At 55.6% G+C, this 26,764-nt stretch overlaps 11 protein-coding genes across 11 annotated transcripts; 3 read left to right on the forward strand and 8 right to left on the reverse strand.

Moving 5' to 3' along the window:
• Positions 1-67: 67 nt before the first annotated feature.
• On the reverse strand, positions 68-1,169 carry B0H18DRAFT_1214568 (uncharacterized protein; the record flags this gene model as incomplete). Its single annotated transcript, XM_048036583.1, has 7 exons — positions 1,046-1,169; positions 948-980; positions 723-896; positions 456-664; positions 356-393; positions 194-298; positions 68-131 (listed from the first exon to the last, which is right to left on the reverse strand). Coding segments are annotated over exons 2-7 (594 nt in total), but the record flags the coding sequence as incomplete, so codon positions are not given.
• Positions 1,170-1,588: 419 nt separating this feature from the next.
• B0H18DRAFT_34766 (uncharacterized protein) lies at positions 1,589-2,760 on the reverse strand. The gene is made up of 5 exons (XM_048037686.1): positions 2,597-2,760; positions 2,510-2,548; positions 2,422-2,433; positions 1,961-2,364; positions 1,589-1,900 (listed from the first exon to the last, which is right to left on the reverse strand). The coding sequence occupies exons 1-5, from the start codon at positions 2,641-2,643 to the stop codon at positions 1,773-1,775; spliced, it is 630 nt and encodes a 209-aa protein (XP_047888325.1). The 5' UTR covers positions 2,644-2,760; the 3' UTR covers positions 1,589-1,772.
• B0H18DRAFT_34765 (uncharacterized protein) lies at positions 2,761-4,157 on the reverse strand. The gene is made up of 8 exons (XM_048037685.1): positions 4,105-4,157; positions 3,882-4,034; positions 3,662-3,829; positions 3,422-3,606; positions 3,327-3,364; positions 3,151-3,255; positions 2,907-3,095; positions 2,761-2,846 (listed from the first exon to the last, which is right to left on the reverse strand). Exons 2-8 carry the CDS (start codon positions 4,012-4,014, stop codon positions 2,801-2,803), a joined length of 864 nt encoding a protein of 287 aa, XP_047888326.1. The 5' UTR covers positions 4,015-4,034; positions 4,105-4,157; the 3' UTR covers positions 2,761-2,800.
• Positions 4,158-4,978: 821 nt separating this feature from the next.
• B0H18DRAFT_1214570 (uncharacterized protein) lies at positions 4,979-7,525 on the reverse strand (the record flags this gene model as incomplete). Its single annotated transcript, XM_048036584.1, has 13 exons — positions 4,979-5,156; positions 5,221-5,403; positions 5,458-5,662; positions 5,766-5,862; positions 5,916-5,927; positions 5,989-6,027; positions 6,086-6,340; positions 6,398-6,589; positions 6,651-6,755; positions 6,830-6,867; positions 6,931-7,112; positions 7,171-7,338; positions 7,405-7,525. The coding sequence occupies 12 exons, from the start codon at positions 7,523-7,525 to the stop codon at positions 5,276-5,278; spliced, it is 1,542 nt and encodes a 513-aa protein (XP_047888327.1). The 3' UTR covers positions 4,979-5,156; positions 5,221-5,275.
• A 2,653-nt stretch (positions 7,526-10,178) lies between these two features.
• B0H18DRAFT_34877 (cytochrome P450) lies at positions 10,179-12,723 on the reverse strand. The gene is made up of 12 exons (XM_048037689.1): positions 12,483-12,723; positions 12,103-12,427; positions 11,902-12,050; positions 11,734-11,849; positions 11,567-11,672; positions 11,497-11,510; positions 11,240-11,429; positions 11,107-11,188; positions 10,928-11,053; positions 10,860-10,870; positions 10,680-10,800; positions 10,179-10,632 (listed from the first exon to the last, which is right to left on the reverse strand). The coding sequence occupies exons 1-12, from the start codon at positions 12,667-12,669 to the stop codon at positions 10,551-10,553; spliced, it is 1,509 nt and encodes a 502-aa protein (XP_047888328.1). The 5' UTR covers positions 12,670-12,723; the 3' UTR covers positions 10,179-10,550.
• Positions 12,724-14,028: 1,305 nt separating this feature from the next.
• On the reverse strand, positions 14,029-14,697 carry B0H18DRAFT_34858 (uncharacterized protein). Its single transcript, XM_048037688.1, has 4 exons — positions 14,669-14,697; positions 14,489-14,602; positions 14,150-14,387; positions 14,029-14,088 (listed from the first exon to the last, which is right to left on the reverse strand). The coding sequence occupies exons 2-3, from the start codon at positions 14,538-14,540 to the stop codon at positions 14,212-14,214; spliced, it is 228 nt and encodes a 75-aa protein (XP_047888329.1). The 5' UTR covers positions 14,541-14,602; positions 14,669-14,697; the 3' UTR covers positions 14,029-14,088; positions 14,150-14,211.
• Positions 14,698-16,966: 2,269 nt separating this feature from the next.
• Positions 16,967-18,025, reverse strand: B0H18DRAFT_1214572 (uncharacterized protein). Its single transcript, XM_048036585.1, has 4 exons — positions 17,606-18,025; positions 17,414-17,543; positions 17,290-17,356; positions 16,967-17,240 (listed from the first exon to the last, which is right to left on the reverse strand). Exons 1-4 carry the CDS (start codon positions 17,813-17,815, stop codon positions 17,177-17,179), a joined length of 471 nt encoding a protein of 156 aa, XP_047888330.1. The 5' UTR covers positions 17,816-18,025; the 3' UTR covers positions 16,967-17,176.
• Positions 18,026-19,659: 1,634 nt separating this feature from the next.
• Positions 19,660-22,336, forward strand: B0H18DRAFT_883783 (actin-like ATPase domain-containing protein; the record flags this gene model as incomplete). Its single annotated transcript, XM_048040998.1, has 6 exons — positions 19,660-19,799; positions 19,868-19,941; positions 20,055-20,125; positions 20,191-20,755; positions 20,810-21,122; positions 21,178-22,336. The coding sequence occupies 6 exons, from the start codon at positions 19,660-19,662 to the stop codon at positions 22,334-22,336; spliced, it is 2,322 nt and encodes a 773-aa protein (XP_047888331.1).
• Positions 22,337-22,465: 129 nt separating this feature from the next.
• B0H18DRAFT_34911 (uncharacterized protein) lies at positions 22,466-22,895 on the reverse strand. The gene has a single exon (XM_048037690.1). It carries the CDS (start codon positions 22,834-22,836, stop codon positions 22,594-22,596), a length of 243 nt encoding a protein of 80 aa, XP_047888332.1. The 5' UTR covers positions 22,837-22,895; the 3' UTR covers positions 22,466-22,593.
• An 824-nt stretch (positions 22,896-23,719) lies between these two features.
• B0H18DRAFT_1123561 (uncharacterized protein) lies at positions 23,720-24,328 on the forward strand (the record flags this gene model as incomplete). The annotated part of the gene is made up of 1 exon (XM_048034704.1): positions 23,720-24,328. One exon carries the CDS (start codon positions 23,720-23,722, stop codon positions 24,326-24,328), a length of 609 nt encoding a protein of 202 aa, XP_047888333.1.
• Positions 24,329-25,076: 748 nt separating this feature from the next.
• On the forward strand, positions 25,077-26,741 carry B0H18DRAFT_1123562 (uncharacterized protein; the record flags this gene model as incomplete). Its single annotated transcript, XM_048034705.1, has 3 exons — positions 25,077-25,266; positions 25,320-26,093; positions 26,149-26,741. 3 exons carry the CDS (start codon positions 25,077-25,079, stop codon positions 26,739-26,741), a joined length of 1,557 nt encoding a protein of 518 aa, XP_047888334.1.
• Between the last annotated feature and the right edge of the window lie 23 nt (positions 26,742-26,764).

The following is a 26,764-nucleotide window of genomic DNA, read 5'->3' on the forward strand; positions in this document are numbered from 1 at the left end:
GATCTGCCAATGGCGACTCAAGCTCGTCAGACTCGTCGGACGAATGAACAAGACGTTTCAGCAGTGCCTCCGCGGTAGCATCATCTTCTCCGCTGCGTGCAAGAGCTTCCGCAAAAATCATAAGGAACCCACTGCCATCCCATACATGTGTGTCAGCGATTACATACAGCTGTCACATAAAAGTATCACTGACTGTTGTGTATCAACGGGTTGCCCAAGTGCTATAAAATGATGCTGGTGGTCTATGATTTCCCTCCAGTATTTCGTTGCATCCTTTGGTCTGTTAACCTCGGGTTTTCTGTTGACGACGGATCAGCGCTTCAGCGCCCTGCAATAGTAATGTCCGAAAGCTCACAGGAGGAACAATGTGAGCTTCGCCTTTGCTTGCTGACGCTATAGCATTCGAATGTCCATGAGCTTTGATAGAGGACGAGAGTAGGAGTATGTAAGCGCACCTTGAATAGTCTACCACTGTAGTCCGGTATCAGAATATTGCCACTCTGCGATACAATTGGCCTTGGGCTGGCGTGAACAAGACCTGCATTGTCCTCAGCGCTGGATGGACGGGGAAATATTGCACCCAGTAGCGCATCCGTGCACTCAGTCAGCAGATCAACGAACATCTCCAACGCCCAGATCACATTGTCGAGGATGTCAGCGGGGACTTTTATCGTGTCTCGTAGTCAGTACTGCATTCACTGGCTGAGTAAAAGGCATCGTACCGTCATCGATGTGGATGAGGAAGCTATACAAGAATAGCTTAGAAAGTTGGCTAAAGAACATGACCGATCGTGGGATAGGCCCTGGGACCTGCACAATTTCACCGGTGTTTATGTTCTGAAGCCGGACTGTGGCATCTTCGGGCAGCCAATTGGTGATCTGCGAGAGGGAGTACACTGGTTGACATGATGAGCTCGATCTCATGTGATTGCATTTGTGCCACGTACCCATCGCAGAGTCCTTTCTGACTGAGTCAAGGTCTGGTAACGGCTCTCGTAGGGTACTGGCCTCTTGAATCGGACCATCTAACATGTGCAGGACGTACTGTATGCGTTGTCGGCGTGGTACGGCCAGGGACGCCATGTTTGCAGGGTTAGATGACTGAGGCTCTTGCGCTCGAGAATCAGGAATCCCGGACAACGTTCGTGGATGGGAGGAGCAAAGCCTAGAGTTTGTTCAGAAACTACGCGTCTCTTGAGTAGTGATCGTGGGATACAAACCATCATGCATCAAAGTTAGCGCTTTAGAGCCAGCGCTGCGTAGTACGGCGTCCTGATCGACCTTCGAGTTTGAGTAGGCTGTCCAATCTACGTCGAGGTTTCGCAGCTTATGTTAGTAGCCCCGTGAATTTCCGAATCGTACTTTGACATAAAGCACATACTGTGATCGATATAAGGCCGCGGTGCATACACTGATTGTCGCGGCGAGTACTCTCGGCTCTCTGGACTTGAATGCTCAGATGCCTTCCTGTACTATGTGCGTCGGGCTACCAAGTTGGAGGAGTTAATTCATCCCAATTGAATACCATCTCCGAGTCATCGCTGTCGATTTGATCGAGCCATTTCCTCTACTAATGCAAAACAAAGGAGGACCGAAGCGCAGGAGCACTGCTTGCATTAGAGGGATAACAAACTTCCGGTAAGAAACATCGGTACATGTAGAATCACAGTGGTTTCTTGCCTCTAAGAGGTTTACCGCAAGCGGTGCTTCAGCAAGCAGATGAGATCGCCGGGAGCCGTGACTCGAGTGAGATTGCTTCTTTCTAGATGAACTCAGTCGAATTCCGCGTCCTTTAGGTCTTCGCTAAGTATGAGCTTTGCTGGAGGGTGGTCCTTGTTTATGTCCTGACGCCATTTTGGATTATACGGCATCTGTTCAAGGTCTTCGGCATCTATCGTGCCTGTGATAGTCGTGATGAGTAGATGCAGGCGAGAGATTACTGGGAATCTCGGGTACATACGACGATCTAGCCATGGAGCGACGCCTTCGCTGAAGCGAAAGACGATAAAGGCAATGGACTGAGGCCCATCTTGAGGTTGCCTTTTCAGCGAATGGCTGCAAGCTTCGGCGCCCCCACCGGGTTTGAGCCTCATGATACGCTCGATCTCTGTCAGGGCTTCATGAATTCGAAACACCCCACATCTCACGACTGTGAAGCGCCTGTCCGCATCAGGGGTATACACCGATTCCTCTATTATGAGGTGTGTTCGCGCCTGACCACAGTCTTTGTGCAAACGCAGCGCGTTGACGTAAGGCCGTTCGTCTATGCATTGTCGCCACTCGAACCAATGCTTCTGCCTTTGTGCAGCCAACGGGCTCAACAAAGAGAGCCCGTCGAAGATCTGGTTCAAGGCTTTCTGTTCTCTGTTTGATGACAGGTCAGCATGTAGAGTTTGCGGCTAGCCACCAACCTGCACTCACGCACAAATATGCCTGCCAATCGTGTCAAGCAAAGTATATATATTGAGCATGGGGTGAGACTGCCAGACATATATCGCATAGGACTCACTTGTGATGGTTCCAGTTCTTTTTCTGGCATGCGCGAGAGCTAGCGAACGTTTAGCTACATGGCATCCGCACAAACCGTGAATCGCACCAATAGTAGATCTTCTTGCAGCTCGAACACACGAAGAGCTTGACCATGGGTTCCCGGGCGAAACATTGTTGACAACTCTTGTAGAGGCGCTGGTCAGTCTTGTCCGTGTGCTTGCGTTATTCTAACCAGGAGGGTCCACCGAGTGATTCCAGGATTGTGCTAGTGACTTCGCCGATCGGGATCAAGACCTCTCGAAGCCACGCATCAGGCAACAAGTGCGGGTTCTTGTGAAACCACTTTACAAGCCGCTCTTCGCTACCACGATGTGAGGACTACATTCTAGACGTAGAAATAGTTGACGGCGGCTCACTGTTCCTTTGCAGCATCTGCATATCCACGCCGCCTTAACACTCGTGACAAGTTAACTTTCGTGGCGATCAGTTCGTGTACTCCATTTGACGACCCAGGTGATTTGACAAGCTGTTCGAGCAGGGATTGTGCCTTTACATCATCCTCGCCACTCCGTGTCAAGGCTTCTGCATAAACGACGAGGATATCACTGTCCCATATGCACATCAACGTCTGAAAACAGAGACTGTATAGACGCGACTAACCGCTGTGCTGTGATGAATTGACCAGGTGACGTACGAGAGCGCAACTCTTCTAATATTGACTCCAAGTGTTTTACGGCATCTCTTGGTTTGTTCACATTCGATTTCCTGATGCCCCGATAAGCAAAACACATGTTTACTTTGATGAACGGTAACAAAAACGGTGTTGATTATCTTACAAAAGGAGACCTGCGAGCTTGACATTGGTTTGCATGCGCTGCAATTCGAGAGACTGTTAATAATTTCTTTCAAATGCAGAACTCCAATAGCTAACCAGGATAAATCTTCCGTTGCTCACTATAACGCTTTGCGTCGCAGCCTGCCCGCTCAAGGTGTCAGCCACGCTGTTCTCAGTTCTGATAAGACGAGCAGCGATGAGTTGGGCGTCTGTGCTTTCAGAGGCAACGACGGTCATTATCTCCAGAGCCCAAACTACCGGCCTCAATATGTCTTCCGGGACTGGTGGCATAGACTTCAGCAATTTGCATACTATCAAGACAGAAACACGTCGTACCATCATCGATATCAATGAGATAACTGTATTTGAACAGTTCGTAGAGATGAAGATTGAGTAGAAGGGAGGGTGATGCTGGGTCCTGACACACTTCGCCAGTGTACAGATCCTTGAAACGTACGCGAGCTTGTGCAGGCAGCCTTGATAGGTTGTTTCGAACAGCAGGTACTTGATCAAACCGTCATAAGTCACATCTTTCAAAACCATCGTGCCCACGTACTTCTCGCAATGTCTTTCCTGACCGAGTCGAGGGTCGGTAGATATTCTTGTGCCTGAGCCTCAGGGGCTCCCTTCCAATCACTGAACAAGAACTGGACTCGCTGTCGGTTCGGAACAGCAGATGCGTGCGCCATGACAAGATGTGATTTGGGCCCTTGAGTAGAGAGCGATGGTCAGTATCAGTGAGTTACTAGCATCGATGTCTCACGATTATTGTTACTTACCTCCGTCCAAACGTTCAGGTTGCCTGGCACTCGACTGGGCAAACAGAGTGAGCTGCCAGGGCTGTATTAACGCTGATAGACGCCAGCAACCATGACATACCTTTTATGGCAACTGCCAACCTCGGACTCGGTACGTCGCTCAGGCTGTACATGTGACAGTACTGGCCTTACTGCCAGTGTATAATTCAGTGAGTCGGACAATACATATTAGTATAGAGGTTCCGCCGTTCAAGGCGAATATGATGGCTTTGACTTCGACCTCGCGAGTATTGACCAGGAAGCCTTCCACGACTCGTCGTGTGCCAACCGACTCAGAACTAGTGCGTATCGACGAGAGAGAGCCCGGGGATGTGCCAGTGTTTCGAAGTGACGATGGCTATTGTGTACCCAAGTACAGAATGTAGTCCTTGACGTCCACAGAATCAGAACTTACCTACCGCTAACTGTCGCCACCAATGTTCAGAAAATTCCCCTGCCAGAGATCGCATTGGCAACTTCCTTTCTGGCAGACTCGGAGGGTAACTCGGAGTAACGATGGACTCCCAAGCTATCCTTACAGACTGGCTCTAGGACACCGTTGCGGTCTCATCTCACGTGTCTTCGTAAGACCTGTACAGCGCTGTGATTGACCTAGCCGGGTGAGGACGACACCAAGATACGTTGAACTTTTGCTAGAATGCTCAGGTTAACACAGCGACAGTCGTGCCGGCGACTCGAGCCCTGCTCACCGGCATGTAGGATAAATTCGGATCGACGCCGGTGTAATTTCAACTTAGCGCATCCGAACCAAGCAGACTGACGGGAGAGAGCGGACCCAGTCGTAAGTGGTTACAAGAGATGATGTGTCGTACGTTCACGCTTGCATTGGTGTCACAGCGGGGCACGGGGTACATTAAGTGTGACTTTCCTAAATCCATACATGCCTGCGTCGTCGATCGAACAGCCAGTGAAAAAAGGCGCGGGCCGGATAACTGAAGTTGCTCATAGAGTCGTTGGGGCCTCTGCGTCCGCGTAAGAGTCATAAAGGGACATGTGGTGGGAAATGCTTCCGCCTACCCAGTACTATAGTGAGCGGTGTTATATGAATACGTGAAGTGCGATGCCTGATATACGTACCATGATAACTAAGCCCGTAGGCAGTTCTGCTACCAAACAAATCCATCACGGCAGTTCAATCCAACTCTGCGTCCTTGATATCGTCGCGCAGTACTAGCTGTGTCGGGGGAATGTCCTTGTTTATGGCCTGGCGCCAACTCTTGTTATATGATGTGTACTTGAGTTGCCACTTCCCTATTGCACCTGAAGGTCGAATGAGTATAACCAGAACAAGAGACTCAGAAGATACATGCAGACCCCGCATGAGCTTCGTAGGGATACCATCACCAAATCCAAATGTGAGGAACAGAACGAGTTCACTTGCCGTTGGGTGTGAGTCATGCAGCAGCGTCTCGCAGAGCTCTCGGCCCTCGCCGGCCCTGAGCTTCAAGATGTGCTCAATCTCAGTCACGACGTCAGCAATGCGGAACACCGCGCATTTGACGATTTTTTGCAAGCGGTCCTGCGTTAGGAGTGTATGCCGAATGTTCGATTATGAGGTGAGTAAGCGCTCGACCAGGATCTTCATGCAGACGTAACGCATTGGCATAGGGCAACTTATCGACGGCAAGTTTGCAAGCGTTCCAGTCCTTCTGTCGCTGTGCAGCGGGTGCATCCAGTAAGGAGAGTAGCTCGAGCTCCTCGTTCTGGTTAGCAAAGTCTCTTTTTCAAGGCCGGTCAGTACAGACTGTAGGCTACTAAGCGTCGATGCTTACTTGCACGCATTCCTATTTGTCAAGCAGACAGCATTGAGAAACTGACATAAGCAAGTGACTGGCCGGCACGTACTTGTGTAACGGCCAGTCTTTTCTCTGACATTCTCGAGAGCTACTACCGAACATTCAGTTACCGATGCTCCTGGTCCAAGCCTAACCGAATGTCGCACCAGTAATAAAACATCTTGCACTTCCCACATACGGATAGCTTCACAATTGGCTCCACGGCTTGACACTGTCTGCATGTCTTGTTGTGGCGGTGGATTGTTTTGTCAGTATCCTGGCGCTCTGCTAACCAAGAAGGTACGCCGAGCGCTCCCAGGATGGGGCTCGCCGCTTCACCACTCGGCGTCAGGAGCTCGCCATAGTCCGCAGCCGGCAACCGATGCGGGTTCTTGCGGAACCACTTGACAAGCCACTTCTCGCTGTCGCAATTATGAGGCCCGTACTCCGGAAACCGAACATAATGATTAATGACGAACTGTTTCTTTGCGGAACCGAGCTTGCCTCGCCGCCGCAGAACGCGTGACAACCATACTTTTGCCACGATTAGATCACGCAAGCCTATTTCCTCACAAGCAGGCGAATCGGCAAGCCCTTCCAGCAGCAACTGTGCACTATCATCATCCACGCCGCTTCGTGTCAATGCTTCTGTGTAGATCATGAGGAGGTCACTGTCCCACATGTACATCAGCCTCAGGCTGTCCGGGTAGATGTATCACAAACGGCACCTACCGCTGTACGGTGAAGAATTGCCCCGGCGGGACGGCTTGTCTCTGAAACTCGATGATCTCACTGAAATATTGCGCAGCGTGCCCCGGTCGGTCAACCTCCGGCTTCCTGTCTCCAAGGCATGCAGGATATGCCAGTGATGCCAGGATACGAGTATGACATCACCGATACTAGAAACTCACAGCAGGAATAGAGTGAGTTTTGCCTTTGCTTGCTGTCGCTACGACATTGAATGGCAGTGAGAGTTTGCACGAAGATAGATGGTTATACTTGTGAAACTCACTAGGCAGAACTTATGGGTGTCCACCGGGGTAGCAAATTGTACTCTAGCCGACCCAGCATGGGCATACATGGCATCTATTTCATTTCTGTACAAAGCGACGAGTTGCACGTCCGTGCAATCGATGAGAGCGTCGATGAACGTCTCCAGAGCCCAAATCACATGCTCGTGAATGTCCTCCGGCACTAGATTGTCACGTACCAGAGTCAGTACACGCACTACACTTGAAATAGCCAACGGTACCGTCACTGATGTGGATGAGGAAACTATACGTGAATAGCCAAGGGAGTTTGGTCTTGAGCACGAGAGAGCGTGAAGCCGGCTCCTGCACAATGTCGCCAGTGTGTGGATCCTGTAGCTCAAGCACACGTGGCTCGGGCATCGAGTCTACGGCCTCCACGACAGCAGACGCTTGGTTTCGTGATCGTCATGAGCATGGGTCCAGACTCCATATTGCCATATCCCAACACTACTTACTTATTGCGACGTCCTGCCTGATGAGACCAAGGTCTGGTAGTCGCGGATCTCCTGTGTCGTCGATCTTATGCTGCGACACGCCCAGCAAGAAATGAACCCGTTGTTGGAGTGGCGCAGACATGGTCAATCGCAGGTTCGCATGGTATGCGGAGCAAGCGGAGAAAGTGTTCATGTTCGAAAACCAGCACAGGCTATCTGTAAGGACTTCCGAGAGACGTCTTTCAGACTTGTAGCGGGGGAGGTAGGGACTAAAATTCAGTATGTAGTAGGCGCTCTAGGTACCGAACAATGATGATGGCGACTGCGTGGGAGGCGGGGAGCGCTTGCTGACCCTGTTGCGGCGAATCATATAACAGTAGACTCCGCCTGAGTACACCTGTTCGTCGTGGGGCCTATCGTTTTGGAGATAGCCTCAAAAAAAGAGGTGAGCATATGTTGGATTGCTTGGGTCGTACAATGTGAATAGGACTAGCCGATGCCCGTGCTCCGCTACGGGTATGCGCTTTCGATTGCATATATCTCTGTCAGATGAATTATTTACGGCTTTGAGCGCATGACGGGGCGAGTGCTCAAAAATCGTGACTGTTCTATGTAATCTGCAAGCGTAGGCGACTTCTGTAAGAGACTGATAATAGTTGAAAGGCCACTCAGCCGCCTCCCTTCGGGAGTCGGCTTCGTGGCCCCGTGCCAGTCTGCGACATATATATTATGAATACCTACTGTTCGGGAGATACTAAATGTATCTTGACGCATGGGACCTCGGACAGTAGTAATGGAGCACGCATACGCGCAGCACACCCATGTCCATGACCGAGTCTCGCTGAGTTGGCACGCAAGACGGAAACTTCCAGTCAGTCATTGTCCGCCTCCTGAGGTTTGCTCTACGTACCATGTTCGCCCTCCTCGCCCTCCTTTCACTTGCCCAAGTCCTCGTCACTGCGCCAGTGCTCGCCAAGCCATCTTTGTCGTGCTGTTTTTCACCGAGGTTCTGGCCTCGCGCAGTCGCCGGTCGCCCTGTGCCACCCTTTTCTCTGGGTTGTCCACTGTATGTTGCTCGCTGTCCTGCTGGTCTGCGTCCTCCCACCCCAGGTCGACGACTTGAATGCCGTGCGAGTCTAAGTCATGATGAAATATTCAGTCGTTGTCTGCTGGCCCTCCCTGCTCGTAGCTACGCCCGCGCCCGTAGTCCGCTCGTCGGCTGTGCTTCACGCGGGGGCTTTGCCCTGCATACTCGCCGAGCAGTTTCCCTCGCCCTCGCCGTGCGTGTAGTGGCCCGCTCTTGTACTGTGTACCCGCTCGCCTGCCTGCGTGCGCGTTCGTCAGCCGTGTCCGCGTGCAATGGGTGTTCTCCCAGCGCGCTCGTGGTCGACGTATGCGCTGTCACCTGTTCGCCCGCCGGCTCTCTCGCTCATCCACTCACCTGCTTGCCCATCCGATTGCCAGTCCACACCTGCTCGCCCGTCCACTGGCTCGCCCGCCTTCCCGCTCCCTCTGCGCGCGTTCGTCGGCCGTGTCTGCGTGCTGGGCATTCGCCCGGCGTGCTCGCGGTCGGCGTGTGCGTCGCGCTTCATGTCGCCACGGCGACTGCGCCTTGTGCCTACCCATTCCTCCCTCCATCCGGCTCCTTCGCTCATGCACCCGCCGTCCATTCGTCAACCGTGTTTACGTGCTGGGGATTTTCTCAGCGCCCTCACGGTCGGCGTGTGCCGCTCGCTAGCTCGCTCGTCCACCCGCCGCCCGCTTGTTAGCCATGCCTACATGCTCGCGGTCGTCATGCGTCGTGCTGCACGTCGCCGCGTCCTGTGCCTGCAGTTAGCTCGCTCGCTCGCATGTGTCTGCACTCACGGCGCCCGTCTCCGCTGCGCTCGGTACACTCCTGTCACTTGTTGTTTTCTGCGCCTTACCGCTCCCTGGTCCGCGCCCTCCTATGCCAGAGTGAGAAATGAACATGAGGGTCGCGCGCGAGTCTAAGGGGTATTGAGGAGGAGGAGGAAGGATGAAGTACAGTATTCAGTCGCGCGAGCTCGGAGCGCTTGAGAGGCTCGGGCAGCGTTCGGGCGTCCGTCTCTCAGCCAATGAGAATGTCTCTAGCGTTTGTCTCCAATGTTTGTCTTAGCGTTTGTCTCGCGTTCCTACGTTCACGCCTCTTGTAGAGTAGATGATTTTGCTCTCGCCAACTTGGAGCAATGTTGTCCATCCGGTCAAGGCTGTCTCGCTGTAGTGTGTGGAGAAGCGGCGAGCGCTTGCATGTGTACAAATGGTGCCGGTGAAAGGTTGGATCTTGCTGTGAGCGTCTCGCAAGATGCGGGAGAGGGAAAGGGAGGAACAACGAGGCGGGAGTTATCGGCCTGCCGCGTGCCCGACTACTTCCCCCTCTGTGGTTCAGCAATTCATCGCGTCAAATCCAGAGGTTGGACGGTGCCTACAAAGGATGCAGCACGCGGCGCGTTTCCAGAAATCTCGGGTACTGCGGCCTATATCGGTGTCAGTGATTCAGGAGGGGTGAAGGGAAGACACGCACGGAAGTATTTTCGTCGCCGTACGAAGAGTGATGTCAGTATTGAATTGTAGGTCGGACCTGAGATCCGTTGATGTCGATGAGGCCTGAAGCTGAAGGCTTGCTAGATGTACGGTACCTGTCACAATGCTCAGCATGTACTCTGTTGGGACCGCGTCTTGGAAATCAGCTTGTTAATCTAGCACCAAGGACTGACGACGCCGCGACGCCCCCATGCATCCAGATGTCAACGATGTTTTGCTGAACGCTGAATATATCGCCTTGAGCACGGAGTGAATATGGGAAGAGGCGACACCAAAGCCGGTCAAGTAATCAAAAGAGCGGGTATATATGTTCGTGACGGGCAAGCAGGTGATTCTGCGATAAAGTCGTGACTAAGGAAGCAATATCATACTGTATCTAGAACGAATACGGTGGCAAAGGATGTCGTCTGTTGTAGTGGTACAACAGAAGTAATAAATTACAAGGCCGTGACGTTTCGTCACGAGCCATCGTTGTGAGAACAAAGCAGAGGGGCGAGAGAGCGAAGCCCAAAATTACAGCGAACGCGCATGGTTTAGTCGTGGAGAATATGGACGTGATTTCATGATTTGATTGCGAGGGGTGCCGTTGCAACTTCTCCGCTGGTTTAGTCAAGGCTAACAGAGCGAATGAGTGCCTCGGCCTTTGCCGATCGCGGAGATGCGGTGCATTGCGCGGGTCCAGGATGGCTGTGTTTCTATTAGTGCCAGACCGCCACTGACCACCGGGAACGTACCTGATGATCCCGGTTGTATAGTCACTATCTTGTATATTGCCTCCATCTTGTGTTGTGATCTTGAATGCTGCCAAGATCTGCACAACAGCCAGAAAGATGCATGTATCCGCAAGGTACAAGCCTACGAATACCCTCATTAGCAAAAACAAGATCGCTAATGGTGCGAATATGTGAACGCACCGGGGCATGAGCTAGGGACAATGTAGATCAGTCTGTGTGAACCATATTCTAAGGCTGTTCCTGCTTACCGTCTTCCAAAACCCCAGATGATCGTGCGCGGATCCATCTCAGCCTCTCTCTTCTCTGAGGCAATGAACCTCTCCGGGTTGAAGACCTCGGGCTCCGCATACGTATCCGAATCATGCAGCATTTGCCTGATCTCAGACTTCATCAATATGAAATTCCATACGTATGCTAGAGCACTCACCAAATATTCGCCACGACGATGGATCCCTCACGCAAATAGAAGCCTTCATGGACGTCATCCTGCTCTAAGCGATGTGGCATGCCTAGAGCGACGGCTCAGCTTCGCACAAGAACACCAGGATGTCATCGACTACCTAAAGGAACGGCGGGCTTCCACCTGAGTACTTCGGAAATGATGGCATCGATATAGGGCAGCCTGTGTCGATCCTGCAAGAGAGGCAGTCTGTCGGTTCCGACTGCACGGTCGATTTCCTCCTGAGCTTTCTTCTGTACTTCTGGGTGCTTTGCCATGGCGTGGAAGAAAGTCGTCACTGCTGAGCTTGTCTGTATAGAACGATCCGGTAACCTCAGCGCCAAGAAACCAATAGCCAAAACGTAAGTTAAGACTAACCGAGTCGACCGCGCCTGCGAGACCAATGACGTTAAGTCACGGAACGTCACGGGGCAAAGAGTCGACTCACCGATGTAGAGAGACGATGCCGCCGTCTTCACGAGTTCCTCTCGCTCGGCGTCCGGGGAGTCGCCGAGACAAAGGGAGACGAAGGAAGGGAAGGTGCTGCCATTCGCCTAAAGGGAGTACTCCGCAATCAGAGCGTGTAGGTGGCCTAATTGAGGAATGGAAGCGCACTATCTCTTCTTTCACATACTCATATGGGGTGTCCAATAGCGTGTTCAAATCATGCTTCCAGGTCTTCACCAGTTTCTTCCATCCTGAACCGGGCATCCATGATGGAACATACTTCACTTCGCAGCCGATCAGCCTGCGAGGCCACAAGTCTAGAGCAACGGGACTTACAAATCGGTAGCAGGTCGACCAAATATGCACCGGGCAAGAACCCAGAAGAAAACTCGGGCATTGCAGCGCGCGCTATGTCAACGAAGGTGTTGTCGTCTTCGCGGAGGTTGTAGCCATATACAATCATAAGAGTCGTCCCAGCCACAGTCCTACATACACGTCAATCCTGCGTTCTGCGGACGTATGCAATCGGGTGCGTACCGTACAACTTGGTCCACGATGTTGTCCGGACTCTTCATGATACGGGGTAAAAAGCGGGTGATTTGGACGTTCATGATGGGCTCGAACGCAACGACGCTGGCGCGACTTCCAAGAGCAGGCGTGAAGAGCCGGCGAGTTTCGCGCCAACGCGGGCCGTAGGGAAGCAGGGCCGTCAGGCGGTCCCATCCGACCAGTCGTCCCATGAAGGTCAAGCGAGGCCTGTCCGAATACATGGAGGTCTTCCGTTCAAGCATGTCGACTGCTGTCTTGTGTGAACCCACAATAACCAAGGGTTGTCCTAGCAGGTCTATCTGCATGATGTTACCTGGCACGGCCTACGTTTCAGCGCATACAGCAACAAAGTTGAACGTAGCACGTACCCCATCGTGCGCTCCATTCGGCGAAGGTGATCCAAGGTTGCGGCGTGCGCAGGTCCAGTATGTTACCGATGAAAGGCCAGCCTGTAGGACCGGGCGGCACCGAGCCTGGACGCCTGTGCAGAGCCACCGCGATTCCGAACAGGAGACCGGCGAGGACTAAGTATACAATATAGACAAGAAAATACATAGCTGGAATGAATCACTCAGTGACAGTGTAGGATCCTCGGGGAGACGAGGAAGGGTGGAAACGTTGCGGGGACTATGAACTCGAGTACTTATAAAACACAGCACGTCGAGACAAGCCGGACTGATGCGTGCCGCAAGAGTCCGGGCCGTTAATTTGTGGTCCTTGGACGGATGGGTTATCCGGAAACGGGGCCACCCAGAAATGCCCAGCGGGTGCACCGCACTTCTTTCATTGGCTCATGGATCAGTCTGAAGTGAGACAAAACAGCGCGGGCCTTCTGGTGCGCTACAGGCACCGGATGTGATCTATCCGCCGGTGTCCATCACCGCAGAAACCTCTGCATCATTGTTCGCATGAGTGTCATCTAACTTTGTATGACCGCGCGCTGCAAATGCGGACCTTGTGTATGAGAACAGGTCGTTCCCGCGTGCTGGTGTGCCAAGTAGGACACTGCCCGCATCACCAAGCGTGTCCCGTCAACGTCGGGGAGTCGGGGCGGGGCCGGCCGGGAGGACTCATCATGGCAACGCACGACGACGCAACAGCTGCGCGGGACTTTGTTCGCACGTGGAGGCGCAACACGACCATTTGCCATTTGGTGTTTGAGAAGAACCGAGCAGGAACCGAGCCTATCGGGAAGAGATCCACGAACGATCAGGCGCCTCAGCTCCTGTTCGACCGAAAAGTCCGGACTGAGAACCGCTGGCCCGCGGTCGCGTAACTGAAAAGTAATGTAGAGATGTTTTCCAGGACACCCGGCTTGTCCCGGCCCCCTTGACAACGGTAGAGATAACGCCTTCGCAGACCAGATCAATACTAGATTGACTTCGCATTGAGTACACGGAAGGAAATCGAGTATATCCATTCGCCTGTGTGTGGGCAATCATACCGTACCAGAGCGTCGCTCGTGTGGGAGTCGCTCATGGCGAATGATGGAGATGACATGCGAAGCTACTCCGGAGTCCGGGTAGGGCTTTGAAAGCCCCAGATGGGAGCAGATCCTACTAGGTACTCCGAGAATCAGGAGAAAGTAAGACACCGAACGAATCTTCCAACCGATCCGCTCGGCTTCATTGAGGCTCGCTACCCCTTGGCTCCATCCCAAAAGGGCTAGTGGAGCGAGCGGTGTACAATCAGAACAAAAGTGAGAGCGATGGCTCATCGTGAGATGCATCACCGAAGGCCATCAAGCAAAGGCACATGATTGGAATGCATAATGAAGCGGCCTAGTCACGACTAACGGGGCAGCTCACCTTCCAAGCACCTACCCCTCGCCGATCGGCCACCGGAGACGACGTCAAGCTTCACGATTCATTGCGAAGTAGATTTTCTCTCACGTAGAGACAACGGTGACACCGGACAGCGTCTGTGTATGGCAGACGATGGGCATACGATGGGTGTTCGGGTTCAAATTAGGACCTATAGTAAAAACCCCATTGGTCAGTCAGTGACATTTCCAAAACATACGCAGTACACCAGCCGATTGAAACGGAGTCCCATCACAAGGCATACGTACGATCCGCTCACGGCCGACGGAAACCGTCATCGTGGTCGGCCAGTCGCATAAACTTGGAATTGAAGTAGAACTCTAGAATACGCTCGTGTCCGTAATGGGGCAGTGCGCCAACAAAGTTCTATCTTCGACGACGGCCGCATCAGGCTGCCTGCGTTCACCCACGAGGCTTGTTCCGTAAGGCCGAGAGACGGATGGGGCCATGCTGCGCGAACGTGTTGTTTTGCGAAACAAAAGGAGGTAGCATGGTTTGTGTCAGCGGGGCGCCCATTCTCCATTGGAACTCCGGACCTGCGCACCACTCACACGAGCTCCAAACAATAATGGAGATGAAGAAGATCCGAGCCTTCGACTGCATCGGTGCCGACTTGACCGCAGGCGAAGTCTACATGGGGATGGCGGAGAGGCGATCGAACATTGCTTCACGGAACGTCAGCTACCACGGAACGTCAGCTACCACGGAACGTCAGCTAAGAAAAGTATCACCGCTGCTGAGGACCCTCCCCGTGGAAGATGCGCTCATAATGTGACTCATCCGGTGCGGATATCGGACGCCCTTCGATGACCAAAGGGACTGTGACTCCACCGGGAATACTTGCTGTTGAACAAACGGGGAGTGTAAGTGTGCGCCGCAGGCGCTATGCTCGTGAATAGACGTACCTCCGGGTCATGGCCCCGCCCTTACGGAAGAGACAGTCGCGATGCTCGCGCTGTGCTTCGCCGTTATACGCTTCCATTCTATGTCTGTTTGTCAACCTACACCGCTGCACGGCTATGATTATCAAAGTCTGCGGAGAAACTCTTCGTTTATCGAGCCTGTGTCTCAATTGAGACCACTGTGGGACACGCGTCTTGACAGTGCTCAACGATCCTCGCTCCTACATGCTGCAGCGGTCTTCGACGTGTTATCACACTGCCAGTGACTGTGTAATGTTGTGAACTCACCTGGCTAGTAGAGGGCTTCCCCTAGATTCGACAAGGCCTCACAATAGCTCGAGGTACACATTCCCTGCGATGTTTTATTGAAGGCGGTTGACACTAAGTAGTGCGGAAGCAAAGATGAATGTGACGGTAAGTTGCCGGTCCCTTTGTGGCTGAAGCCGCCGGCAATATCCGAGACCCTACCTCGCGCCACAAAGCCTTCGTACCGTGACGAGCGCTCTCTTGGGACGAACGACAGTGACCACACCCACCAGTACTGAGTACACGAGCATGTCGCGAACTGGTCTTGTAATCATCGACCTCTCCTTCCAGCCGTGATACAGCCTCAAAACGTTTCTGCTCAGAGGTCGGCGAATGTCGACGCTAAGGGGCAGATCATCAGGTTGTCGGAGCATAGTCAACTTGAAGGTACTCTCGACGACCAGACGCAGGTAAGCTGAAAGATACTACTTCTCTGTAACAAGCTGGTCTGATTCACTTTATTAGGGATGGGCAGCCTGTGCAACGCCCTGTTGCGCGATTTTCGCGTGCGACGCGTCGACAGCAGACATCTGTTGGACTTGCGATTTTCGCGCAGCGACATATACAGCGACCGTACACGAGGCAGTCGACGTCTTAGTCTTTGGACTCCGGAATATCAATCTGTGTTCTTATCGCACACCCATGATCCTGAGCAAACCAAGTACTTCACTCGTGTTCGGTAAGCACAGTGCATATCTTACACCCACCGCACAACGATCGCTCTCTGACTCATCCAGTGATTTCTGCACAGGCGCAGCTACGTGCTGGCGGGGAACCGTTCGTTCCGCCCTGGTGCGGCGACGTGGGCTAGTCCGAATGCCCGCACGCTCTGAGCTACTCGGACAGGCATGAGAAAGAAATCTCTTGATCAGGATCAAGTTCTCCTGAGATCGTGGCCCTCGCCTGTCATGCCCACAATAGCTGATGTTCGGAAATCGAGAACTGCTCATCAGTCCTATGACTCCTATCATGATTCGTCCGAATCAATGTCGCCCTAGAACTTCGTGCCTCTGTAGTCCTGCGGGATAGGCCGGTGTGTGTTTCGGATCTGTCTCGGACTGCGATGGTCGACCTCCTTATTCACATCTTGATCTTCTGACTGGCAGACCTGGTCTTTCCTGATGCGTGACATGACCTCGCCATCCCGTGCGGCAGTCCCGTGGAAGACCGCCCTCCCCTCCGTCAAAGAGGTATTCTTTGAGACCAGCGGCAATAGGCGGGAACCCACCCCGGCTTGATGTTCTGTGATCATCGTACCTATTCTCAGATGTGGTACACTCCATAGGAGACAGCGTTGACCATTAGCGAGCGACTCGTCGCCCTTTCCGCCAACGACTCCAGCGAGGGCGAGCACTCCCGGGTGGCGCCCAGCGGTCGCAACTATGAATCTGATTTGAGGCGTATTTATTTCCAGGTGTTGTCGTACTCAGACACATGAACATGCATCTATCCGTGTCCCCCTTCATGCTCAACGACTGTACGCTTCTAGATGCACGACCGCCATCGGATCAGGAACAAGCAACAAGTCGAGTTACACCCGTATCAACGACGACGTGATGACACTATGACAATGATACTCCCCCAGTCTGATGTGGTTTGCTTCGTTCGCTTGAGAAATGTTCGATAATCCACGATAGCGACGGGTCCTTGCTGACCATATAGGGATACATCGATATACATCGCCTGTGCTCCTTGATGATGGGGCGCATAACAGCAACTCGCCACTCCCGCGAAGCCGCGGATGGCGTAGCCGCATAGGTGATTGAAGTCCGAGTGAATTTTATATCCCGTACATCAGAGACAACGCAGAAGGTCATATGCCACATGAGGACGCAGAGGTCGGCGCAGTATATGACCCGCGTAGAGGAAGACGACAAAACAGAACAGGTACGAAGTAATCCAAACACGTTCGACCCCAGCAAATGACGTGGACTCGCATATGTATGTTCTCGGAAAGCGTGATGTACAAGTCCTGTCCTCCATCCACCATATGCTGCCTCTTCAGCCAGGACGCCCGGCAACCCCCATGCTTCATACAGCAGAAGCGTGGCATTCGCAGTACGGAGACGACAAGCGGCGCGATATACTGTCTCGTCTGCGTTGGTCGGTACAAAATGAGATTCAATTCTGATAATAGTACTCACAAGACATGTTCGCTCTCCACCACTGGATGTACGGAGGGTGCCAACTTGAATGTTACTACAGCGAGATCTGGCGAAGGCTACATGTTCAGCGTCTGTACGAACTCAACCACTTACGGAAACGTACTCTTTTTGTTCTTCCAGTTCCACACATTATCGTGCGTCTTGCGGCGCTGTTCCACCTCGAGATCTCGGCCTTTTTGGAGCAGCAGACAGTCCGCACCGTGCAAGTTCTCTTGCAGATCTTCATTGCGACACTACACCGAGGCACCACACAATGTCAGCACCAGTCCCGACTGCGCAACCCACGAGGACTCACTACGTCTGAGCAGTAATAACGCGCTCGACAAGCATCGCAGGCGACGAACCGCTGTCCCACACACGACTCCCAGACGCCGCAGTGTGCGCATGCATGGAGCATGCCTTCAGCGGGCACGAGGGCCTCGACTATGGGTTTCGTGCCCGCAGAATCTCCCGTCAGTTTCAGCACGGCCTGACCATCCGCGTCGCGCAGACGGAGAAGCTCCATGAGGGAGGGCCCTCCCGGGACGCCATGGTACACGAAGCATGACGTAGATTGAGATACTGCAGGCGGTGACGAGCCAAGATGCGGCGAGACAAAATTCAGGCAAAAGAGTGGGTGGGCGGGCAGCTGAGGTTGGGCGATCGACACGAGAAACCACGACGCGTGGTGTCGTCCAATGGCAAGTGTCACATCCGGATGTGATGCAGTGTGCAGCTGTACAATGCAGTTCGAGCTTAAGCATTTCCGTCCGTTCGAGGAGGACATGGCAGCCAGTCGGGGGAAGAGAGTTAATCATCACGACACAAAACCACCTATATCCTCGTCACGATGTGGCGGCGGCGGAACAGATTCTTGCTAGGATCCTCACTTGCCTGAGGCGATCTATACCACGGCACGCTGCAACGGAGATCTCGCTCGACTCGGAGAATGTTTCCGTATGAGGGTCAGGCCGCGACTTTACTCGGGTGCCGGCGATCATGAGGAGCACAATCTAGCCAGTAGGTTAACCTGAACGAAGCTAGTACTGTATTTGAAACCTCAGCGAATAAGCATGTCAACTTCCGTTTCGGCTCACTGTAGAGACGCGTATACATGCCACGTGATCGTGACGCGTCGAAGGTTGCAGCCGCGGTCCTGCGGATCGTGTCGTCGTCCTCGATCGCGTGAGTGGTCGTAGGTACAAGGCGCGTGCAGTTCTCTCTGACCACCAGCTGCACGTCCTGCTACCGTTTCCCGTATTCGCGCGCGAGTTTGCCGCAGTCCAGACAGGTCAATGCAAAACGGAAGTGTGGGACAGAATGCGGCTGCTTCTACTAGGCATTCAGCAGAGGGGAGACTGCGTGAGCGTCGAAGGCACCTGTACGTCCTACATTTAAACTGAATCCACGAGGTATTATATGCCAGGAGGCTCACCGCTCAATTTGTCATCGCACAGCGCCGTTGTTTCCAACGTCAACGTGTCATAGCTTCGAGGGTTTGCACAAGACGCTGTGCTGCACGCGCAAGAGGGACGCCTTGGATGAAGGGCTACGCCAGCCGCTACGATCGGCGAGGTAGTGATTCAACATGTAACCTTTCCCTCCGCCATGCCCGTCCGCGTCATGAATGCAGGCTGAGGCTTATGGCTGCACCACCCTCGCGGGAGTCACGCGGTATATTCCAGACCGACTGGCTCGTCAACTGGAACGGACTGTATCGATGAAGGCAAGTACAGAATATACCATGGGGCTTGGCGTGAAGCATACACCGAGACCTTGTAGGTGCGTTGCCAATGGTTCACGCCTTGTTTGCAAGAACACAAGAACGTTCATAGCAAACCTCGGTTGGGTTAACACTCGTAAAATCAAGCCATGAAAAACACAAGGAACATCAGCGAGCACGCTGGTTGCTTGCTGTATGAAAGACATACCTGACTGTTTCCTCTAGCCTGCTGGTCGTTGGACCTGTACACGTGAGCCCTCTGAGGGGTTATTTACGGGCGCTTGGCGGTCGAAGGTCTACTGCTTGAGCCCCGCCAACGCAGATGGGTCCCAATACTGATGAGTAGATCGCTGTTCGTGGTCAGAGTCTACAGCGATGTGCAGTGAAGGCGGGATGCTCCCTAGGCCGGCAATACCGGCAGTAGGAGCGTGGGAAGACTGCAGCATGAGGCAGGCAGAGACGCCGAGGCGGGGATGGCTGATGGTGATGGCCTCGCCTGCGCACACACACCTTCTCTTCGTTCAGACGGCCTCCCTTCTTTGCTCACGACCACCGTCCCCAGCTCTCTGACACTGGCGACGACGACACACGCGACAGGACAATTTTTCTGAAATTTGACGCGACGGGACGTAGCTTGCGCTGTCACCATGCCGCCGAAAACCATGTCTGGGTTCTTCCTGGGCGTCGAGCTCGCCACGGACCAGCTGCGTGCGTCGATCGTGGACGAAAACTTGGAGCTGGTGGGCGTAGAGTCCGTGGACTTTGACACGGAGCTGCTGGAGTACCAGTGAGTCGTCCTCGTTGCGGCCGCTGCACTGCCTGGCAGAGAGGACATCGCTGAGACGCCGCGCGCAGGACGCACGGCGGGATCTTCACGACGCCCGGCGACGCGTACACGACGCCCGTCGAGATGTGGATCAAGGCCTTTGGTGAGTGCTTCACGGAAGCAAATCTGCTTTTTGTCTATCGACGCGTTACTCATTTCGTCACCGTGCGACCCACCTGCCCGATCCGTCGACCGCATACTGCATCGTCTGCGCAGACCTGCTCATGGAAAAGATCGGCAAGGGATACGACCTGGGGAGGATCAGGGCTATCGGCGGCGCAGCCCAGGTATGTCGTCGCACTCGCTCGCCCGCGGTCGCACGCTCACAGGCGACCCCGCGCACGGCGCCTAGCATGCGCTCGTCTGGTGGCACGCCAGCCAAATGCCCCAGCTCCAGACGCTCGACCCTCGCCTGCCGATCCACACGCAGATCCCGCTCACCGCGTTCACGATGCAGAACACGCCCGTCGCGCAGGACACGTCTGCGCACACGCATGCCCTCGCGCTCGAGGCCGCGCTCGGTGGGCCGGACCTCATGGCCGCGCGCGTAGGGACGTGCGCGCATGCGTCGCTGCTCGCGGCGCAGCTCCTGAGGGTGCGCGAGGCGTGGCCCGAGATCTGGGCGCGCACAGGCAAGGTGCAGGTCGCGAGCAGCTTCGTCGCAAGTCTCTTCTGCGGGGCGTACGCCGGCATGGGCGAGGCGGAGGCGTGCGCGACGGGCCTCTGGTCACACTCAGGGCCGCAGGCGACGGGAACACCGAGCCACTGGGACGAGGGCGTGTTGGAGATCGTGGGCGGGAGCAGGGACGAGGGCAGGCGGATCTGGGGATGGCTGGGCGATGTGGACATCTCGGGCGGGCGGCGGAGAATTGGCAGCATCTCGCGATACCTGGTCGAGCGGTATGGTTTCGATCCCGGTGCGTAGTGTGCTCTTGTCCCGTCAAACGTGGCCCTCATGTTGCACTTGGCAGAAACTATCGTCACACCCTTCACGTCGGACTACCTCTCAACATATCTTTCCCTATGTCCCACACCCTCCGATGCTGTGCTCTCATTTGGCCCTATGGACGCCCTGCTGGCTCCGGCGACTAATTACATACCCACTCGTCTGTACACCCTCTTCCCACATCCTGCCCAGGACGCTAGCGAGCGGAGACGCTACGTCCTCATGCTATCAAGCAGGAATGCAGACGTTCCTCGAGCGCTCGTACGCGACATGTACACGAAGAGCTGGAGCGCATTTGACCGCTTGGTAGCCATCGTACCGCCCGGAGGATCAATAGGGTACGCATGGTTCTGACTTCCGCTGCCGATTGCTCATCTCAGCTGACGTCAACAGACTCGACGACAAGCTCTTCAGTTACTGGCTGCTCCAAGGAGACAGCTATCCCTTCTCACATGTGAAGGGCATCTTCCGTTTCGAGACTGGTGTGAAGGTGAACGAGTTCCGGGACCTCCGTGCGAACCCCCGGTGCCTCCTCGAGAGCCAGGTTCTCTCCTTCCGCATTCGCTGGTCCCGCATGCTCTCCACCGGTGTCCTCGGGCCCAACGCCGGCCGCGGCCGTGCCGCGAACGCCTCACCAAGCCCAGTGTCCCAGCAGAAGCGCAACCCGACGGGGTCGGCAAACAACATGGGCCTCCCGTTCGACCCGTACGACTACACGCCCCTCCCAGCACGCGTCCTCTCCACCGGGGCCGCCGCCAACTTCCCGTCCATCTCCAACCTCGTCGGCGACATCTTCAACGCGCCCGTCCTGGTGCCCACCACGCAGATCGACGGCGCACAGGTCGTGCCGCACCGGAACGCGCCCCCACAGGGCTTCCCCGCGCGGGCTGCGCTCGGGGGCTCGTACGTCGCGCGGTGGGTGTGGGGCAAGGAGAAGGGCACGCCCGCGGGGACGGGCCGCGGCGGCTTCGAGGAGGAGATCCGGCGCCTGCTCGCGAAGCGCTGGGCGGCGGCGGGTGGCGCGGCGATCCGGACGAACGTGAACGCGCCGGCGGGCAGCAAGGCGCCGAGCGCGGCGGGGAGCGGCGCGAGCACGCCGTACGGGCACGGCGCGCGCTCGGCGCTCGGCGCGACGATCCTCGTGGAGGAGGACGAGGACGAGGGCGAGGAGATGGACAGGATCGGCGGGATGCAGGGCGCGTATGGGGCCGCGTTCGGCGAGGGCGACCTCGGGCGGATGCGGACGATGACGGGCTCGACGGCGGGCACGGCCATGTCGGGCAGCACCCTCGACGGGCCGTCCACGGCGTTCACCACGCCCGACTTGGGCGGGACGACGCCTACGAGCGGCGAGGCGCCCGCGCTCGACCCCGCTGCGCCGTCCACCCCCGCCGCCCTCACCCCCGTCACGGCGATGCCGACGTCCGACGCGGAGCTGCAGCTCGGCCTCGCGAAGGTCGCGGAGCCGGACGTGGACGCGTTCATGTCGTACGCCGCGATCGTGCCCGAGTTCTGCAGGCTCGAGGGCCTGATGATCAAGTCGCTCGTCTGACCGCGCGCGCCCGTGGATGTGGTCCCCTGGTCCCTGTGCTGCTGTGCTTTCGGTGTTCGTGTCGCTGTTGCTGCGCCCCCGCTGTGCTACTGCTGCTCGGTCTCACTCGCCTCGTCCCCTCTTCTCTCGTGCTGTATAGGTCCACCCCCACCCCTCCCCGCGCGCGTCTCGCCGCGTGGCCCTCCCAAAATTACATGTAGCGTTTCGTGTCTGCGGTCCACTATACCAAGGGCTGGGATCGCGATCGCAGGGCATGCTTAGTTATGGTACTCGAGCATATTGTGGTATTTAGATAGCAGTATTGGCGTATTGGCACTCTGTACTACCTCTGCAAACGGAGCGGCTTCTGCTGGCTTGTTCTCATATCTACGGATCATCCTCACTCGTGTTCTTGGACTCGCTCCTCGCGGACTGTGCGAGCCGGTTGGATCGGCTTTCAGTCTGCGCAATAGGCAAGTGACAGGATGTCGAAAGGGCGCGTGGGCGTTCTCGAGTGGCATACCAATGCGTCCGATGCGTCATATCCTTCAGGAGCAAGGAGGAGAGATCGCCCCTCTACCCCCGGGAGGGCTCAGTCTTTCAGACGAGTCCTGTGCAGACCTTTCCGTGGTCCGGGGGATAAGTAACCTCTCCGAGGTGAAACCAACATGCACAAAAAGGACTAGGGACATATCCTGCCCCTAGCCCTTAGACCCATCAAGGTCGCACAGGTCGATTAACGGCCAGATAACCCAGACCGGGACATCGCATAGGGAACCATCCCGCCATCGGACTACGGGTAACCCACCCGCTAGCCACAGACAGTGCCCTAGAGTACCTCTCCCCTCCCCCAGGCCGCTCTCCCCCTCCTTTTCTTTTTTTCGAGCGCCCACAGACCGAACACCGTCCTCCTTGGAATAAGGTTTACCTTTAGAGTTCAAGCCACCGAGCGCGAACTGTACAACTGACCTGCGCGAAAGAAACGCAACGCCTCGGCGTGACCACAATCTCCGGAACCGTCACGTGAGAACATGTCGTACCGGTCGGGAGACGGAACGAACCAGCCCAGCCAAAATCATGTGACACAACCGAACCGGAGAGCACATAAGGGAGCATAAACGCCATAAGACAACCCAGAGCGAACCCGCCACGGAAATCCCAAATCCCCGGATCCCTCTGAGCCCAGATAAACAACATGCTTTCCCCTTCGATATAATGTGATATGACACGATATAGCCTTCTCCCCAAAGCGCTAAATGAGACGTAACTCTATGAGAAGAGCGTAAGTTTCGGTTCACAAACGAGCAGAATCTAACTAAACGCTGACGCCAAACGAGAAGGTTTAAAACAGCGGACACACACCATGCAGACGAACACGCACCCTCCCCACCATCCATAGGTGACATGCCCTGTGATCGCTCTCAGTCCACGACCAAAAAGAATCCCTCGGACACTAACCGAGCACGACTACACACGGGCCCTGGGCTAAAACCCGCACGTAAACCCGTTCCTCTCCCCACCCTCCATGCAACAACCGACGACCCCTTGTCCGAAGTCACACACGTGAAAGTCCAACCAAGGCCAGTCTGGGGAGGGAGAGGATACACCTGGATAGTAGATCAGCATCCAGCGCAGCAGCTCGGAACCGGCACTCTCATCTCCATCGAGAATGAGTCGGGAAAATCAGGCACGGGGCGCCTATCATCCGCCTCCGACCTCCGCCGTCACTGGGTCACGTTCATCGTTGCCGGCGCATCCCCCCCATGCAACCTTCGAGTCCCTATTCCATGGGCCACTCTAGGAGCCCTAGAGAGCTACACGCATACCACGCACTACACCTCTCTCGCGGACCTCCCGCTCCCACACCCCTCCTTCTTCAACAACCCCGCTTTCGCTGCCGAAAACGATAACCCATACGAGTTCGATCTATGGGACGCGGACACGGAATCCCTCGAAGAAAGAATATCGCTAATCCGGAACAACGGCCGCCGCAGAGTGGGGTCTCGGCCTTAGAAGAAGATCGCAGTGGCAGGTGATGAACGAGCTGAGAAGAGAGCGAGACCTGATACGTCCATAAATGTACATAGGAACTCCTCCTACCGAGGACGTGACAGAACCGTCGGAGATATGCACGCACCGGACCCGGACTGTCCCACCAGAACACGATATGATGCAGGCTAAAACACTATCTAGAAATAAGACTGACAGGCCAGAGAACGCAACCAATCACTGCCCGGGTCGCACGCCACAACTCTGACCGGCAGGACACATGCGTACACAACTACAACGATCCCGAGACGGGCGCTCGGCATCACTTCCTGCCCACGCCAGTGCACCCTCTCATCCCAACCAGTTGTTGCACCTAATCCGAAACCACTCGACCACCGGGGCACCAGAAATGATCCCAATGAACCGAAATCCAAGTACAGACACAAAAAGGAGAAATCAACAGAGCGCCGGAGCGATGCGAACCCGACAACGCCATAGATGCCGACGAGCGAGGAGATCCCTCGCAAACGCAAACAGGAGAAGGCTTGAAACGCCCTCCTTTTGGAAACGGACATACCACCTGTACGTTTGCGAATCGCGCTGAGCGACCCACCAATCACTGATTTTCGTAACAACGAGCCATCCCTCCAGATCACCGTGCCATAAAGCCTGGCCTAATTCACTACAAGCCCCCCACCACTCGGCTCACTGCTACTTCTGCTTTACACAACCTCTGCTCATCGCTCACGACGTGTACGGCCCACCAGTACCTATGGCCCCCAAAACTCGAACCTCGAACCAAGGCAGGCGCTCGCCCGAGGCGTCTGCCGCACCGGCTCCCCAGCGAAGCACGCCGCCCTCGCCGCCCTCATCGCCTAGGACGAATCAGGTTAACGTAGCTGGCGTCACCCCCAACCCCTGGGGGGAAAATGGCTCCCGCCCAGGACGCCCGGGCAGCCCGTGTAAGCGCGATACGCCGTCGACTCTTACCACAACTAACCGACACTATAACCAGCCTACGCGGCCATGGTTGTCCGCGGCCCAGTCCTAGGCCCCACGGTAACCGAGCCCACTACGTCGGCGGCCTCTCTGCAGCCAACCCCCACCGACGACGTCCCATTGACAGCCCAACCTGTCGAGCCCACCGCCCAGGCAGCGACAGCACCGGCTCATCCTCCTCAGGAGCTGATCGACCCGCAGCCAGCCCTTGCCGAAACGCCAGATGCTCCAGGCGAACCACCGGTGCAGGATAGGAAGAGGAAGAAAAAGGTCAACAAAGGCAAGGCCCGCGAGAAGCCCATGATCCCCATCGGCAGCGGCCACCCACCTGGTGTGGCTAGGATCCCAGCCTGGGAGACGGATGAATACCAAAGGCACGTCAGCGAATCTCGGAAACGTCGTCGTGTCACAAACGACAACCTCTCCGAACGTGCCCCGTCCCCACCCGCGAGAGTCCAGGACTCACCCGGCGCATCGTTCGCGCAGACAGCCTCGCTCGATTTTGACATGTATCTGGAGCCTGACCCGGAACGTGAGCCCACGACTAGCGAGGCCTACGCCAGGTTCGGCATTGACCCTCGTCTCCTGACAGACGAACATTTTCCTCCGCCGTTCATGACCAAGGACGCGCAGTGGGTCGATCCGAAGGCCCCGAGGTGGGCCAACGCCTCGATACAACGGGACGTCTTCTGGAGCCCGGCGGGCGAGAACACGGAGGCCGGGCCATCGAACTCTCACCGGGAAGCCTATGGGGAGCCGTACCAACACCCTGCTACGAGAGGCGAGCAAGGTAAAGCACCCACGTGAGACCCGCTTACATGTCGCGCCCTAACATTGTACGAAAGTCACCTACAGCGCGCCTGCCACGCCGCAGCTGTACGGGGATTGCACCGATACGCGATCAACGCCGCACCCCCCCCGCTATGAACCCCCCCATGTGCCGTTCAGCGATCGCACATCGCATCCTCCCCGTGCAACCGCCTCTCGGATCGCGTCCCCCACTTTGGTCCCCCGAGTCCCCTACATAGCGGGCCAGACTCGTCACGGACCGAACGCTCCGTCTCCGGGCCCGTCCGGATACCATCGCTCTCCGTCGCAGCGCCTCTCGCACAACGAACATCCCAATAACCCTGTCACTGCCATACGGCGCCCTCTCCCTGCTACAGGCGGCTTCGCCTTCCCCATCCCGGCCCCGCCGCGTACACCTGCGAGCCAAGAGGACGGAGATATCAACATGCACGACGATGGCGATGACAACCGCCCCCCACGAGCCAGCACCTGCGCAACTCGGATGTCAACGCGAACGCCAACCCCAGCTACCGAACCCACACTACGACAAACGCCCAGGTCCCTCCCCCTCTACCTCCTGTCGCAGCTCCGGCGCACGGACCAACGCACCACGACTACGTTCACCACCAGCAAGGACCCGCGCCTCTGAACGTCCCCATTGCACCAGTAGCC

Source organism: Fomitopsis serialis, assembly GCF_022376445.1.
Source record: "Fomitopsis serialis strain Sig1Antser10 chromosome Unknown B0H18scaffold_101, whole genome shotgun sequence".
Taxonomy (NCBI): domain Eukaryota; kingdom Fungi; phylum Basidiomycota; class Agaricomycetes; order Polyporales; family Fomitopsidaceae; genus Fomitopsis; species Fomitopsis serialis.

Bases quoted from the DNA above. Each gene is read 5' to 3' on its own strand.
- B0H18DRAFT_34766 (XM_048037686.1), bottom strand. From the start codon at position 2,643: ATGGTCAAGCTCTTCGTGTGTTCGAGCTGCAAGAAGATCTACTATTG. The intron at 2,549-2,596 runs GTGCGATTCACG...AACGTTCGCTAG, and splicing joins TGCAAGAAGATCTACTATTG to CTCTCGCGCATGCCAGAAAA. The intron at 1,901-1,960 runs GTATGTACCCGA...CGACTATCACAG, and splicing joins CGCTCCATGGCTAGATCGTC to GCACGATAGATGCCGAAGAC.
- B0H18DRAFT_34765 (XM_048037685.1), bottom strand. From the start codon at position 4,014: ATGGCGCACGCATCTGCTGTTCCGAACCGACAGCGAGTCCAGTTCTTG. The intron at 3,607-3,661 runs GTACGACGTGTT...CTATGCCACCAG, and splicing joins TCTCATTGATATCGATGATG to TCCCGGAAGACATATTGAGG. The intron at 2,847-2,906 runs GTGAGCCGCCGT...GTGGTAGCGAAG, and splicing joins GCAGATGCTGCAAAGGAACA to AGCGGCTTGTAAAGTGGTTT.
- B0H18DRAFT_34877 (XM_048037689.1), bottom strand. From the start codon at position 12,669: ATGTATTTTCTTGTCTATATTGTATACTTAGTCCTCGCCGGTCTCCTG. The intron at 12,051-12,102 runs GTACGCACCCGA...ACGTGTATGTAG, and splicing joins ATCGTGGACCAAGTTGTACG to GACTGTGGCTGGGACGACTC. The intron at 11,673-11,733 runs GTGCGCTTCCAT...TACTCCCTTTAG, and splicing joins AGTATGTGAAAGAAGAGATA to GCGAATGGCAGCACCTTCCC.
- B0H18DRAFT_34858 (XM_048037688.1), bottom strand. From the start codon at position 14,540: ATGCAGTCGAAGGCTCGGATCTTCTTCATCTCCATTATTGTTTGGAGC. The intron at 14,388-14,488 runs GTGAGTGGTGCG...ACGTTCGCGCAG, and splicing joins CATTATTGTTTGGAGCTCGT to CATGGCCCCATCCGTCTCTC.
- B0H18DRAFT_1214572 (XM_048036585.1), bottom strand. From the start codon at position 17,815: ATGGAGCTTCTCCGTCTGCGCGACGCGGATGGTCAGGCCGTGCTGAAA. The intron at 17,544-17,605 runs GTGAGTCCTCGT...GCCTCGGTGTAG, and splicing joins GTTATTACTGCTCAGACGTA to TGTCGCAATGAAGATCTGCA. The intron at 17,357-17,413 runs GTACGTTTCCGT...AGCCTTCGCCAG, and splicing joins GAACTGGAAGAACAAAAAGA to ATCTCGCTGTAGTAACATTC.
- B0H18DRAFT_34911 (XM_048037690.1), bottom strand. From the start codon at position 22,836: ATGCCACTCGAGAACGCCCACGCGCCCTTTCGACATCCTGTCACTTGC.